This window comes from Calonectris borealis, chromosome 5 (genome assembly GCF_964195595.1).
Source record: "Calonectris borealis chromosome 5, bCalBor7.hap1.2, whole genome shotgun sequence".
Lineage (NCBI taxonomy): Eukaryota > Metazoa > Chordata > Aves > Procellariiformes > Procellariidae > Calonectris > Calonectris borealis.
In genome coordinates this window covers 26,225,723-26,240,750 of record NC_134316.1, presented here as the reverse complement: position 1 = coordinate 26,240,750, position 15,028 = coordinate 26,225,723, and the positions used below count along the sequence as shown (strand labels likewise).

Below are 15,028 nucleotides of genomic sequence, written 5' to 3'. Positions count from 1 at the left end.
CAGCCGCTCGCAGCACTGGCTGCTCTGCCGAAGAAGCCAACGGCCTGGCTGTGCCATTGGGAAGATGCAGCGGGGGCAGCTGCTGTGGTGCGGGGCTGCGGGCGAGGCAGGAGCTGGGCAGAGCTGTCTGTGAAGCAAGTCCTGAGGGCTTCGTGCTCTGGGAGAGGTGGGCCCCAGGGGCACATGGCCCCGGCGCCTGGAGGGGGTGGTGTCTGGCAGCAGCGCAGCTGATCCGTAGCTGGAAACACTGGCATGACTGCACGGAGCCTTCCCTCGCCTGCATGTTCAGGAATCTGGGGCTGGGAGAGCACTGCCAGCTCAGAGGCCAGCAGCTCTCTGGAGACATGGAGTGTGGAAGAGGTTCAGAGGAAATCCTGGGGGCAGCGGGGGGTGCTAGATGCCCGGTGAGCCCGTTCCCTGCAGCTCTGAGGAGGCTGAAGGGTGAGCTGCTCAGGGTGAGCGTGTGCTTTGCTTGAGGAAGAGAAATTTGAGTTCCTTGATGGAGCAGACAAAGATGTAACAAGATCTAGTGGCTCTAAGACGATGTCAGGCGAATCATGACTTGGACTAAGGTGCAAAGTTTGAGTGCTGCCGTTAACTATCCATGGAATATTTTTATGTAGATTGGGATGGATGTTTCTAGAGCTCCCCAGGCACTTCTAAAATGAATTCTGGATGCTTTTCTGCTCTGGGACCTCCTCTACCCCGCGTTAGGTCGGAGGTCACACTAAATGTGGTAGAACTGATTGCTTTGGACTTCAGTAATCCATTTGCTACAGTGCCGCATGGTGAGTTATTACTTAAGATGGAGATAAGTACAGGAATTATAAGAGATTACTAGAGGAGTTCCCCAGTGGCTGGTCCTGGGCCCAGTTTTCATTAATGATCTTGGCACGCCAAAATGGATGTGCTAATGAAATTGGCTACTTATCCAAAGTTGGGAGGCATTGTCTATACAGGGGAGGACTGGGATATCCTATAGGAGGGGGTAGGCAATTTTGATGGCTAAGACAGTAGAAATGGGATGAAATGCAATAGTATCAAATGTAATGGTTGAGAGCAGACTTTTCTGTTGACACTTCTGTTGACAGTGGAGACTTACCTCTTGGAAATCATAGTGGAGAAGAAGGGTGTAGGTGTGGTGCTGGTTCCAGTATTGGACCACTTACTTTCTGCTCTGGGCTTTGCTCTCTCTGGGTTGAGAAGAGGTGGGAAAGCTCCATGGTCTGACATGCGCTGGAACCGCTGCTGATGGCTGCGAGCAGCAGTCGCTAACAGGTTGCACATCTTGGACACGCTGGAATCCAGCTGGGCTGAGGGAGAGCCCGACAGGGCTACTGAACGTGTGAGTATCATAGGAAATATGTCACACTTGGCAACCCTGACTGAGCTGGGGCTGATGTAACCGAACAGCATCTGTTCTCATGGAGATCAAGACAGGCAAATGCGTGGGCCTTTTCTGCCTGTCAAAGCCCCTTCCACCTTCCAGAGGGAGGAACCTCTTGTTTGAAGCTTTGCAATTGTTAGGAGATTTTGTCCTGGAACCCACACAAATAACAGAATATTTGCAGTTGTTTCCCTCCGCCAAAAACCCTTAGAGATGGGGTAAATACTTTGAGGTGTGTGGAGAAAAAAATTGCGGAAAAATCAGGTGCTTGGAGCTGCCAGTGCGCTGCTAGTGTGGAGCGGGCTACAGCAGTAGTCTTCGCCGAGCGCTTTCCTTCCCAGTGGAAGCTTAATGTTTTCAATGAATTGGCCCATGTTGAAATCGGGAGTCTGGCTGGCTGCCTGACGTGAGGACTGGGTGAGGAAGAAAGGCGCAGTGCTGTGTCACTGGTTGCTACTGGAATTGCCCTGCATCCCATAAATCCTACTGCTGCCAGAGAGCTGCTTAACAAAACCTTTGGCCGCTCTGAATAAGGTGGTCATTGTTCTCTCCCACAGTAGTGCTACCATGTGGGCTTTCCACCATAGCCGTAGCTTTAACTACGCATGTGCGCCCTCACGCTAAAGGTGGTCTAGGACCAGAAGCATGTGGGAGTGCTCAAGTGTGATTGCTTTCCCAGACTCTCCCAGCTTTCTCTCGGGTAGAAGGAGGACCAGACACAAGCTCTATTCATAGGTCCAGCCAAGGAGTAATCAACAGCAAACAGCGCTAGTGGGGGACTCTGTTAGTCCTATTCTGTGTGATCGGTTTGGGTTGAAACCAGATGGAGAGAGTCCATGCTTAGGTGTGAGAACTTGTCTGTGAAAGGAATGCTTGCGTAGTTCTTACTTGCTGTTCAGATGAGAGGGGGTGGCAGCAGTGTGATTTATAGTGAGGACAAAACTGAACAAGTAAAGCAGGCAGAGAGCTGAGAATACACCTGAAACTGTACACTGGAAAGAGAAGCCCTGGCACCACAGACCCGAAGTGGACAGGAAGCAAGCACAGAAAATGGCTTTAGACAGCCACAGCAGCACCAGACGTTTGTCCTATTAACTGTCTCCTACTTGGTTGAGTGGGGCTGCTCTAGGCCCAGGATCAAATGCTGCCTGCCATGTCACTGGTGGGGCAGAGGAGAATTAAGCTGTTCACAAAAGGTGACCCCAGCATTTAAAGCAAGCAAGAGCCATTTTAGCCACAACATGAAACGATGGATGAAAACTTTTTCTCCCCTGTTGCCCTTCCCAAGCAGGCAAAAATGTGTCAGGGTGGGTGGCAAACCCCATTCCGGTGAGTGGAGGACTCCAGAGGGACTCAAGGCAGGACAGATTTTAGGTTTCATTCTTTCTGTATGTCTGCTTTTCTCTCTCATCGAGAATCTCTGAAGTCAGAAGTCAAAGTTCTGAGGCAAGGCTCAATTTCCCAAGTGCTTAAATGTTTTCTTTCCCGCACGTGGACCCCACCCTCCTTCAATTGGCCTGAGACTCCTGTCACTGGGGTGGGCAGCAAGCAACACAGCGTGTCTTGGGGGCAGCTGGGATGTGCTAGTGGGGTGGTGTCTGAGATGGGGACCCCAGGGGAATCGTGAGGAGGAGCTTAGAGGGGTCACTTCCAGACAAGTGAACCCACGGGTCCTGCTGCTTTGTGATCTGTCTGTCCAGGGTGGCACTCCGTGCTGTTCCTACCCTGCCTCCAGTAGGAACACCTCGCTAGCTACCTGTTTGGGGACACAGCTGGCAATGCACTCCTACCCAAGGATTCCCGCCCCAGGGATGCCCTCCTGCTTTAGCAGACGTTGCTCTGGATGCTATCATGCTCCTCTTAAGATGGTCTTTTTCTGATCGAGAAGGTCAGCTGTAAATGTATGCTTGTGCTCGGACATCCTGCAGTAGCTACTGCAACCTGGGGGCTACAGTCCCCTCCGTCCCCTGGTACCTGTGTAGCTGCACTGTTGCAGCAGCTCTTCGGAGTGGATGGGAAGTGGGAAATGCAGGGCCATATTCCCATGGCCCCGGTGGTAAAGCATGGGGCTAGGTGAAAACTGCCCTCTCTCCCTCATGAATACTTGAGTCTGTAATTAAAAGAACAAAGTATCTGGAAGATCATAATTTCATAGAGCCTAACCAGCCTGGCTTCAAAAAAGGAAAATCACGTCTCACTTATTGAATTCCTTGAACATGTCAAGGTTTGTAAAGGGAGATAGTATCTTTTATTAGACCAATTGATATAGCTGGAAAAAACAGACAAGCTTTCAGGCACAGAAACACTTCTTGTATGTTTTTTTCCAGCTATATCAGTTGGTCTAATAAAAAGTTATTACCTCTGCCCACAAATCTTATTTCACTTAATCCTTAGATCATCACAGTCAGAGCAGAACTACTTGAAAATGTCAGTAAGGAATGGAAAAAAGGAGAATTATTTGACACAATTTATTTAGACTTCTTAAAGTTCTTCAGCCAGACCGTGAGCTTCTACTAAAGCTAAGCAGGTACGGAGTGTGATCTGGTGCCTTTAGTAAAAGGTATTCCTGGAAAGCTTAAAACTTTAGGGTTACACACTCAATTTTCATCATGGCAAAGTGTTAACAGTATAATTTGTAGTGTGGTACAGTTCTTGATTGTAGCAGCAGAATAAATAGATGACAATTATTTAGGCTAATGAGGATGGGTGAAGATTGTGAAGAATGTCAGAGATACCAGAAAAATATAGGCAAATGGACAAAGCACTGGAGAACTGAATGTTTATTTAACATGTGGAGCTAAAACCAGATCTATTTACAATTAATCTATATACATCTATCCAGCCAAGAAAGGGACCAGGGGGTGTTTTATGCAGCTCACTGGAAATCTCTGCAGAACTTACTCTTGAGAGGCATGTGTGTAATGATCATTGCGCTTATATTTGATCCTTGGGACTGCCTCTGCCGAGTGCTCTGGGGACCGGCTGCCCCGTCTGGAAAGCAGTGTTAGAGAGCTGGAATTGGGAAGAACATCAGAAGCGATCAGGTGACTTGGCAAAACCCTCTATGAGGAGACAGATCTGCAAGGCTGGGATTATCTGCCTTAGTGGGAGCTTAAAAAGTGTATACAGTAAAGAGCTGGAGAAGACAGAGTGACAGGCTGTTTTTAACCTGCCCCTACTGCATGTGAAATTAAAAACTGGTAAAAGAGTACTTACATGACGTATTGTGCTGAGGAATCGTAGCACCGCTGTCACTGTTAGTCAGGCCAAGATTTTAAGATTGCTAGCGGGGCTGGATATTTATATGGCTACCAGGAGTACCCAGCGTTGTAGTTCATTGCCGGCTGTTTGGCAGGAATACCCAGCCTGTGTTGAGCCAGTCTTTACGAGGTGTGCGGCGTGCCGGCCGCCCCGGGCTCCAGGGCCAGGCCCCTGGGAGCAGGGCTGCCCCGGAGGGGCTGGGGGTGAGCGGGGCTGGAAGGGGAAGGGGCCGGGCAGGGGAGAGGACGGGCGCCCAGGGGCCGTGTGGCCCCCACGGGGGCAGGCCGGGCTCCGGGGGGATGGCACCCGGGGCGGACGCAGTGACAAGAGGGACGGACTCGGCGCAGGCCAGGCCCGCGGGGCGGTGGGGGTCAGCAGCGCGGCCCCTGCGGGCGGCGGTTGCCGGGGCCGCGGGGGCGGGCTGTCTGCCGGAAGCACCGGCGGCGGCGGCGGCGGATGGAGGCTGAGCCGGAGCGAGCGGAGGCGCCGCGGCGGGGGGGCGCCGCCGGGGTGAGCGGGCCCGCGGCCGGGACGAGGCCGCTCTGCCTCCCGCGGCGCGAGCTGGCCGTTAACGGTCGCGGGGCGCGAGCGGCCGCCTCGGGCCTGGGCCGGGGCCGGGGCCGGGGCCGCCCCCAGTCTCTCTGAGCAGGGGCTCCGGGGTCTTCAACTGCGGTCCGTTCGCACGCGAGCGGGACGAGCGCGGCCGGGGGAGCCTCGGCGCTGGGCTCGGGACGGCAGCCCCCACCGCACGGCGGCAGAGGCGGGGAAATGGTGTCGTCCGTCCCCCAGGAGGCCTGCCCGGGCTTTCCGTGGGTACCGCCGCGGGGTCAGGTTGCTGTGGGACACCGTGCAGCAGGAAGGGCTGAGCAGCCCGCGGGTGAGGTCGAGGAGCGTGAGCCGCGCACCGGCCGCGGGCTGGGAGGCAGCTGCAGGGTTACACCTGCAGCTGGTAATGCTTTTGCACTACTTAGGGGAACGTGTCTCATTGCAGGGCATAGCTAACTGCAGAGCTGTTGCTTGCATTTTTCCCCTTGCTCTGAAGCAGCTTTTGTCAGTAACCGTGTGCCCTCTGCTCCTTTGCATTTCCCCCTACACTACAGGTACTAAAGATGGGCCGTCGAGCCCGCCAGGACTTCTTTCCGGATGAAAATCTCAGCAGGAAGAATTCCCCGTCTGCTTCTCTTGGAGAGGTGGGTGTCCTGTCAGGAGAACCTGTCTGTAATCCTGCTGGTATCTCCAGTGGAGGATTCTTCGTTTCTTCTGAGATTCTTTCCCGCACGGTGTGCTCTGTCCTTTGAAGTTTGTCCTTAATGTTGGGACCCATGTGACTGCCCTGGCCCTTTCCTGGTGTTCCCCACTGCATGATGTGTAGTTTTCACACAGGGTCATACCTGGGGCTACGGTTTCTCACATGTGAGGTGTGGAGAGTAGCATCAAACAGGACTTGGGGCTTCTCCCTCCTATACATACATAGCTTACCATAGATTCATAGAATCATTAAGGTTGGAAGAGACCTTTAAGATCATCAAGTCCAACCAGCAACTCAATACCACCATGCCCACTAAACCATGTCCCTAAGCGCCTCATCTACACGTCTTTTAAATACTTCCAGGGATGGTGACTCAGCCACTTCCCTGGGCAGCCTGTTCCAAGGCCTGACTGCTCTTACAGTAAAGAAATTTTTCCTAATGTCCAATCTAAACATCCCTTGGTGCAACTTGAGGCCATTTCCTCTCGTCCTGTCGCTAGTTACTTGGGAGAAGAGACCAACACCCACCTTGCTACAACCTCCTTTCAGGTAGTTGTAGAGAGCGATGAGGTCTCCCCTCAGCCTCCTCTTCTCCAGACTAAACAACCCCAGTTCCCTCAGTCGCTCCTCGTAAGACTTGTGCTCCAGGCCCTTCACCAGCTTCCTTGCCCTTCTCTGGACACACTCCAGCACCTCAATGTCCTTGTAGTGAGAGGCCCAAAACTGAACACAGTATTCAAGGTGCGGCCTCACCAGTGCCGAGTAGAGGGGCACGATCACTTCCCTACTCCTGCTGGCCACGCTATTTCTGATACAGGCCAGGATGCAGTTGGCCTTGGCCACCTGGGCACACTGCTGGCTCATGTTCATCCGGCTGTCGAACAATACCCCCAGGTCCTTTTCCTCTGGGCAGCTTTCCAGCCACTCTTCCCCAAGCCTGTAGCGTTGCCTGGGGTTGTTGTGGCCAAAGTGCAGGACCTGGCCTTGTTGAACTTCATACAAATGGCCTCAGCCCATCGATCCAGCCTGTCCAGGTCCCTCTGCAGAGCCTTCCTACCCTCGAGCAGATCAACACTCCCGCCCAGCTTGGTGTCATCTGCAAACTTACTGAGGGAGCACTCGATCCCCTCGTCCAGATCATTGATAAAGATATTGAACAGGACCGGCCCCAGTACTGAGCCCTGGGGAACACCGCTCGTGACCGGCCGCCAACTGGATTTAACTCCGTTCACCACAACTCTCTGGGCTCGGCCGTCCAGCCAGTTTTTTACCCAGCGAAGAGTGCACCTGTCTAGGCCGTGAGCCGCCAGCTTCTCTAGGAGAATGCCGTGGGAGACAGTGTCAAAGGCTTTACTGAAGTCCAGGTAGACCACATCCACAGCCTTTCCCTCATCCACGAGGTGGGTCACCTGGTCATAGAAGGAGATCCGGTTGGTCAAGCAGGACCTGCCTTCCATGAACCCGTGCTGGCTGGGCCTGATCCCCTGGTTGTCCCGCACATGGCTTGTGAATGCCCTCAAGACGAACCATGGGAATTAAAATATGAGCAGGCACATATTTTGTGACCAGTTTCGCCACCATCTGTGGTATCAAGACAGAATACAGGTAAGCAGATGTCTTACTTTTGCACTTTGCTTTTGCTAGAGCCAGAGTACAGTATCTGCGATGGTCAGTATCAAGTTTGCATAGTGACACTCTTTTTCCTTTCCTCCATGCACAGGCTACAAAGGTCATGCTAGGAGCCAGCTTTGCAGCATCCGAGACTTTGTCTTGTGGGTAATAATATGCAAACTCAGTTCCCACTTGGCTTTGGAGAAAAAGTTTTGTTCAGAGTCTGTTCTGTCAGTACGTCTTCAAAAAGTAGAAGATGGTCTGGAACCCCTCTTTCACAGGAGAGTGAGGCAACATCCTCTAATACCCAGAAAGATGAGATCTGAACCCTTTCGATTCACTTTCTTGCTTAGTGCTGCAGAATGCTTAAATGCTACCTGGAAGTTTGCTCTCTGATGTTAGCATGGCTTCTCCACAGGCATCTCCTGCTGGAAGGAACACCTGTCAAGAAATGACATACAGATTTTGCTCCCTGACACCTTCAGATGGACAAAAGGGTTATCAGACTTCCAACTTATTGACAGTGATACTTGTTTAAATGAGATGATACTTAGCTGTTTGCAATGCCAGTTGTGGTCTCCAGCATACCGTATTCTTGGCTTCTTGAAATTGCAAACCCACTTTGCTCTGCTGGCCACCCTGGCACCAACTGTGCTTCAGGCTACTGTGCTCAGAGCCCTGGGACCTTCTGTCTTGGGAATGGGTACTCCCTGATCCTCTGTGCCGTGACAAAACTCTCCTGTTACACTGAGTTGTGTCCCAGCCATCTGGGACAAATGGTTTTGTGGGGGGATATTTCCTTGGAGTCCCTGCAATGCTGTTGAAAATACACTTACGGCTTAGCTTACAATAACACCTCATAGAACAGGCTTTTTTTCTGGAGAAAGTATGCTCTTTTCTCTGGATAGGCATAACGGAGAATCATCTCCCACCTATGCATTTTCCCCTCCCCGGGTATGCTATAGGAGTTCAGGAGGGATTCCATGAGGGAGTTTGCAGAAGGCGTAGTTTAAGAAATTGAAATAATCATGGGCCTCATAGGTAAAGACCTTCTTTCTTAAAGAAACCAGCTGGTGGTTTAGATGGGTGTAATCATTGGTTAACCTCCAGATTAGGGTGGCTCACTGTCAGATTGTTCTCTTACTGGAACTGGCCGTCCTAGTTCATGGACTGATTCCCTGGTTAGAAGGAGACCAGGGCGTGATGTAGGGGTACAGCTGACTGACTGTAACTTACTCAGTTGTACTTGGTGTGTCTCGCATCATAGCCATTGTAATAGCTGGGAAGAGATCATAAAGGCTCCAGTCCTTGGGCACCCCTGGAGAGGACTAGGAAATAGTTACAATCTTCTGTATGAAAGCAGTGAGCTTTTCAGCAGCAAAAGGGTGAGGCCTTCCACGCCTTACAAGATTCAAATATGTTATTACTGGATCTTAACCACCAGGAAGAACTGTTTGTGTCAATAGTCTCTCTTCAGACAGTTCTTTGTTGCTAAATGTTGCGACTGAAAACCTTGGAGCTACTGGAGAAGAGACAAAATGCACTACAAATAATCCTCAGCCTTTTCCTTTGCTCCAGAATTGTAGGCTTCTCATACACGATCATATTTGATACCAAAGTGAGCGTTTAATAGAACTAATATTGTTTTTTCCTTTACCCTAGATTGGCAATCACCTTTTACTTTTCTGGAAGCTTGGCCTTGGCTTGCCTCCAGGTGGTGGGGTCAGCTGTTACAATGGATGTCTCATTCAGCCATCTGGTCATCTTGAAACCTTTTCAAGGAGCCTTCCCAAAAGAAACGCAAAATAAAAAAAACAGTACTTTTTTCTGGAACTGGTAGTAGTGGAGGAGGCCCCATGTAATTAATTTCAGCATAGGAGGTTTTCTTCTTATTACTGATTTTGAAGACAAAGGGGGTTGTCTTAAACCTTTGCCATATTCACGCCTTCATGTGCTGTTTCACATTCAGGATGGCGATTCTGCCCTCAGTAGTTCCTCAGAGTTTTAAAACTGTTTTCAGATTCACCTTGGCTTTTGTTTTTTTTTAATTTCATGTCAATCCACCCAATTTCCACCCAGCTCAAATTTCTGGTATGAACATACCATTTGTGCTGTTATTCTGGTCTTTTCATGACACTGAGAACCATCCAGGAAGTGTTTTCCAGTCAGAGCAGCTTGCTTGAAGGAAGCAAAAAGTACCTGCCTATCTGTGTTTCAACATTTGGGATTATTACAAGGAAATTCACTTAGAGGGGTGAACAACTCATTTAATATAATTAAAAAGATCTTTGTTTTAAAGTCAATAGGCAAATCATCTGACTTGGAGCATAGATCTTATCAGATCACTGCTGATCTCTCCTTGACCTGAACTCTGCCTTCCAAAAGAGACTCCACACAATGGTACATCTCCTCAGCTGTGTGTCTTCGCTCACAAATGTGTTGTTAAAACCTCCTTCCATAGGGCACAACTGCAATCTCTTGTGCCTTGTTGCCTAATATACTTCCCCCAAGCTCTATGAGAACGGTATGATATCTTAGTATCTTTTCAGTGGCTGTTGTGTGTATATATGTCCCACAATAAGTTCGTTAACTACAGCAGTGTATCTGTAATTCCTCTGCCCAAGTCTCTTTGATACTTCCACACAGGAATGGGAATTATCTGCATTACCATCAAATTTAGACCTCTGTCTTCTCCAGGGGCTCACTAAGGGTCACAGTCTGCCATCCGACATGCAGAGCATTCCTGCCTTTTCAGAAGTGCAAGTACTAACAAACTACACTGCAGCTATGTATTATTTCATGAGGCAAGAAGGAACATGATTATTTGCTGTAATTGGTGCAGTCAGCATCCTCCTGCAGCAATGGCTGTGCGTGTTCCTGGCCTTTAGAGCTCCTTTACAAATCGGCCAGGCACTTCTTGGGGACCCAGGGGAACATGCCGTAAATGGGAATTCCTAGAGATAAATCTGCTTGCTGCATACCAGAACTCCGCATTTCAAACATTCATTTTCAGAGGGGTAATGTATCCATTTTTCCATTGGGAGGCCTTTCCCATCCCCTGGCTTGATGTCTTACTTTTTACTCATCTTGATGCTATCAAGTTTCTGACAAAAGGGGACAAACTCAAGCTGGTCATGTTATTTGTATGATCGGAGAGGCAGACCATATAATGAGACCTGTTGAAGATCTTTGCTGTCCCATCCTACCAGGACTTCTGGACACTTTTATAGAATAAAAGTCAAACCTTTTTCCTGGCTCTAACATGACTGCATCCAACAGCCTGAATGCTGGCTTGATGACATCCACCAAAAGAAGCTGTTTGGCCAGGTTTGGAGCTCTTGAGGAGATTGATTTGGAAAGCTGAGTGGAAAAGCCTTTTTTAAAAATATAGCAGCAAATTTTTCCTTTTCTGTGTCTCCTCTCAGAAAGAGTGAACTATTTGCTATTCCATAAGAAATCAGTGTGCAAAAATATTGTAATGTTATCCTGCTTCCACAGTCTGTTTTCTCTTCATCCTGCAGTGACGGGATTCCCTTGGGACCTTGTTCAAGACTTCCCTAGTTTCTGCCTCTTACAATCTCAATATAATGTTGTCAGTGTCTCTCTGGCAGCACTTTGTAGATCCTTTGAGTAGAGACTACTTTAATAGGCAATATGTCAGCCTAAAGAATGAGGGGTTTTCGGGCTATGTTGAGAATATCTCCACACAGGTAGGACAGGATCACTTTCACTTTATATCTGGGTTTGCACAAAAATCATCTGAGTTCCCTGCTGGTTCTCTTCCCCATGTTTCACCAAAGCCTGGGGAAAGGTTCTGTGCTTTCACTTCTGAAAGTATGTTATTCTTTTGTTGTCCTACCTGATATTTGTAAGCTTGCCTATGTAGTTGTGGTCCTTGGGTGATAGTTAAAAAGTGAGTATTTCTGTGCTGTAAAAAAATCCTTATTCAGGATAGATTCATGTAGACAGACAAAAGCTTGGGCCACCTCCACTGCATATTGGAAGGATGCTTCCACAGGTGAATTTTGCGAAGCAGCTATTTGGACTTCCACCACCCAGCTTACAAACACTCCTGGCAGTGATTCATTAGGCTGACATCCAGGCATCATTTAAATAGGACTCAGTTATCTAACCCAAATGAATAAACAACTGCAAATCAGTTGCTGAGGGTGAAATCCACGTGGAAGATTGCTCAAAGAAGTGGTTATTTAAATGCTTTTCCAACATGTGTTGTCCAGCTGGATTTCCTTCTGTGCTGCTGTGAGTCCTGTACTACCTGGGCTCCGTACATCCAGAGAAACTTAGGTCATGTTGGGCCCTGCAGAAGCCTTTCTGCTCTCGGATGTGGGAACAAGTAGGTCCCTGGCTGACAGATACACACTTCCAACAGATTTTACCAGTTGGGCGAATCTGATTTAATTTACGCTGCTCACTGATATGGACACTTCTATATCCCAGCTGCCCTAACCTGCATGTAGCCTCCCTCTGCTTCTGTCATGGTAAGACCATAAGACCAGATGACAACACAGACACTAAGTGGACTCAGATACCAAACCACTTTAATCAGAGATATATGCAATTTATGAATCACATGGCTTCCCTGTTCGACAGCAGAGATGATGCAGCCCAGATACCAAACCACTTTAATCAGAGATATATGCAATTTATGAATCACATGGTTTCCCTGTTCGACAGCAGAGATGATGCAGCCCAGAAGAAAAGTCAGGTGGGTTAGCGTAGTGTTTCCAGCCATCCTGTGCGTACTTCTGGTGCAGGGCCATGGGATACCCTAAATTCTCTCCCTGGGTGATTCTGAACACTGTCATTTCTAGGATAGCGTAGAGATTATGGGGTTCTTAATTGCCTCCTTCTTGCATTTGGTCCCTAACAACTGTTTGTCACCACTGCTGGTGCTGGCAGTCTGCTCATCAGAAAGGGTCTCAACCAGTTTGCAACTTTCACAGTGATTAACAGGCTGCTTTCCTTGGGTTACCCATCTACCCCATAACCGAGCTACTCCATTGTACTACAGGGTTAGCTAAAGTTCATCTACTAAAGCTAACACTGTTGTCAGCTGTACCTATCTAATGCTAACTGCTACAGCTCCTGCTCCCAGTGGAGGATCTGAGTCTGCCTTGAGAAACAGTAGCTCCTGAAAAAAGGGCTCCTGCCTGTTACAGTATATAACCCCTAGTATGACCGTTCCAGCATCATTTCTGGTCTCTGACGTGGTTGCAGAGCCTATCCATACAAATCTTTCTAGTGTCCTACACACCTGAATAGTTTGGGTTTTCTTGTGCTATAGGGAGAAGGAATTAAGTCTGTTCTCTTCTTGCTCTCATTTGTAGGTTTTTTTTTCTTTAGTATGCTTTTCAAGGTCTGATTGCTGGCAGACTTTCCTGCCATTGCAGTCAAACAGACCTGCTTTATAGTATCACAGTTGGTATATGCAGAAATGACTGTGGATATAAAATCTTACAATGGTGGGATCAACTTTGTACTTTGTTCAAGTGAATAAGGTTGCAAAGCATGTGCTGCAAGATAGCCATTCATGTCAGTTTTCAAGCTACTTTGTGCAGGCTTCCATAGTTCTTCCTTTTAACTTCTTTCTCTCTTTTTCCCTCCTTATCCTTCTAGGATGAAGACCCTGAGGAAAAGGTAGACCATGTAAGACTAGAGGCTTTCTAGATGCTGGCTTCTCTGAAGGGGACTAGTAGGACTAACCTATTCATGTGTCTGGAGACTACCTTAAGAGGGGACTCTTGTATTGGAGAATAAGACAAAGTTTGCCTCAGATGCAGTGCCTTTCCTGCATCCTCTTTTCCTATTGCTGACAGGTTTTTTTATTATCTTTGTAACAACTGCTCTTATCAGCTGCTGCATCTTGTTCTGAGGTCACAGATGTATATGTGGCCATTGGAAAGATACTCTATTTTCATTTAGAAGTCAGGGCAGCAATTAGCTAATAGAGTACAAAACCTGACTGAGCCTAGATTTGCGGTCCAGTATGGTTAGCTTGCTCCCATAACATGAAAACTTGTCTTCCGGGATTATGAAGTCTTCCTGGTGCCCCAGAGGAGGAGGCCAGCCGGTAGTAACAAGAATGTGTGCCTTTGTATTTACTATGAGTCTTTCCTTTTTATTGCACCAGCACTGGAATGCTAATGTCTGTGGTTAATAGGATGGTAGCGCTTCTTACCAAGCTCCTGTTATACAGAGAAAAGGAATACACATATCCTTTCTCATCCTGCAGCAAAGCTAAAATACATCTCAGCATTCATTTGGCATTAGAAGCCAGGTGGTGCTGTTCATAACAACCTGAGAACTAGTACCTGTTTCTGTTAAAGTCTTTGGGCTAATTGTCTCTTCCTAACCATGGAATTGGTGTTGCCCAATTTTTCCCAGCTAGAGTTGCTCTCTGTATATGTTAGACACTTAAAGCATCATCTCCCGTACTCTTAATTCCTTCTGCTGAAGCACCAGCCCAATACTGGTAGCATAGTAGATTCATTTGTGAAATTTAAAACCCAGAAAAGAAACCTGTATCACCCATCTCATTAATTCTGGCCTCAGAAGGGTATGCTCATCACATGGAATCAAGACCGTTCAGATTAGCTCAGTTTTCTCTTGGTAGCACTAGAGTTGATATTGTAGGAAAGATCCACTGGGTTTATTCATCAGTGATGGATGGTTCAGGACTATGCCCAGAGCACTTTTCCATTTATCAGGCAAAGAGACCTCCCACTGATGGGTATAGTTTTGGGGACTGGTTACCCAATAGAAATTTTTCCTGGTAATTGATCTAAACTGCCCCCCCGCCCCCAATTGGAACCAGTCCTTACAGTTATTTCACTGGAACTAATTCCACCTCCATACAGTGCCCTAAATCATTGATTCCCAAGGTCTGCTGTACTGAGTGGTGGCTGGTCACATGCCACAGGCGCCTTCTTGCTCCTGGCTGCTAAATTTCATTAAAATAACTAAACTGATGTGACTCTTCCACATGAGCAATTGTTGTTGCCTCAGGGATGTTATGCAATGGTGCCTGGCAAGGAGATTTTCCTTAGTATGAAGTGATCCCTGCTTTGAAATCTTGTTTGGATAATTCTTGCACCCTTTATTCAGGCTTATGCTCTTAAGCATCACAGTCGCACTTTGTAGTAATTTTTCCAGTTGTAAATGCCTGTGAAGGGTAACAGAATGGTTAACTGAGTGTTGAGAAATCTAATTGATTAGTAAGCTGCTTGTAACTTATAATACTATACGCTTACAAACTTCTGTTAATTGTATCATATGTCTTTTCCAAACTAATTATTAGTGGAACTTTATCTTATAAAGTGTGATCCAAAACTTGTTACAGTATATCCCTCCCTTAGTCATTGCCTGGCCAAGCTGAAATACTTGGCTTCTTGAATCATTTGTCCGAAGTTGGCCTCTTCGTCCCCGTGATGGCTCATGTAACCCTTCTCTGAACTCCCTTTGGGCTGTGCTGAGTGTTACAATCTGAACTCTTCCTGGAT

At 48.0% G+C, this 15,028-nt stretch overlaps 1 protein-coding gene across 2 annotated transcripts in view; it reads left to right on the top strand.

Moving 5' to 3' along the window:
* The first annotated feature begins 5,069 nt into the window (after positions 1-5,069).
* Positions 5,070-15,028, top strand: part of IFT43 (intraflagellar transport 43) — a 49,508-nt gene continuing 39,549 nt past the window's right edge. Inside the window, exons 1-3 of one of the 2 annotated variants that reach the window (XM_075152498.1) lie at positions 5,086-5,158; positions 5,749-5,838; positions 13,146-13,175. In XM_075152498.1, the coding sequence (XP_075008599.1) occupies positions 5,105-5,158; positions 5,749-5,838; positions 13,146-13,175 (174 nt within the window). In that variant the 5' untranslated portion in view covers positions 5,086-5,104. Of the gene's footprint in view, positions 5,159-5,748; positions 5,839-13,145; positions 13,176-15,028 lie in introns of both variants that reach the window. The other variant, XM_075152499.1, reaches the window with a different exon arrangement.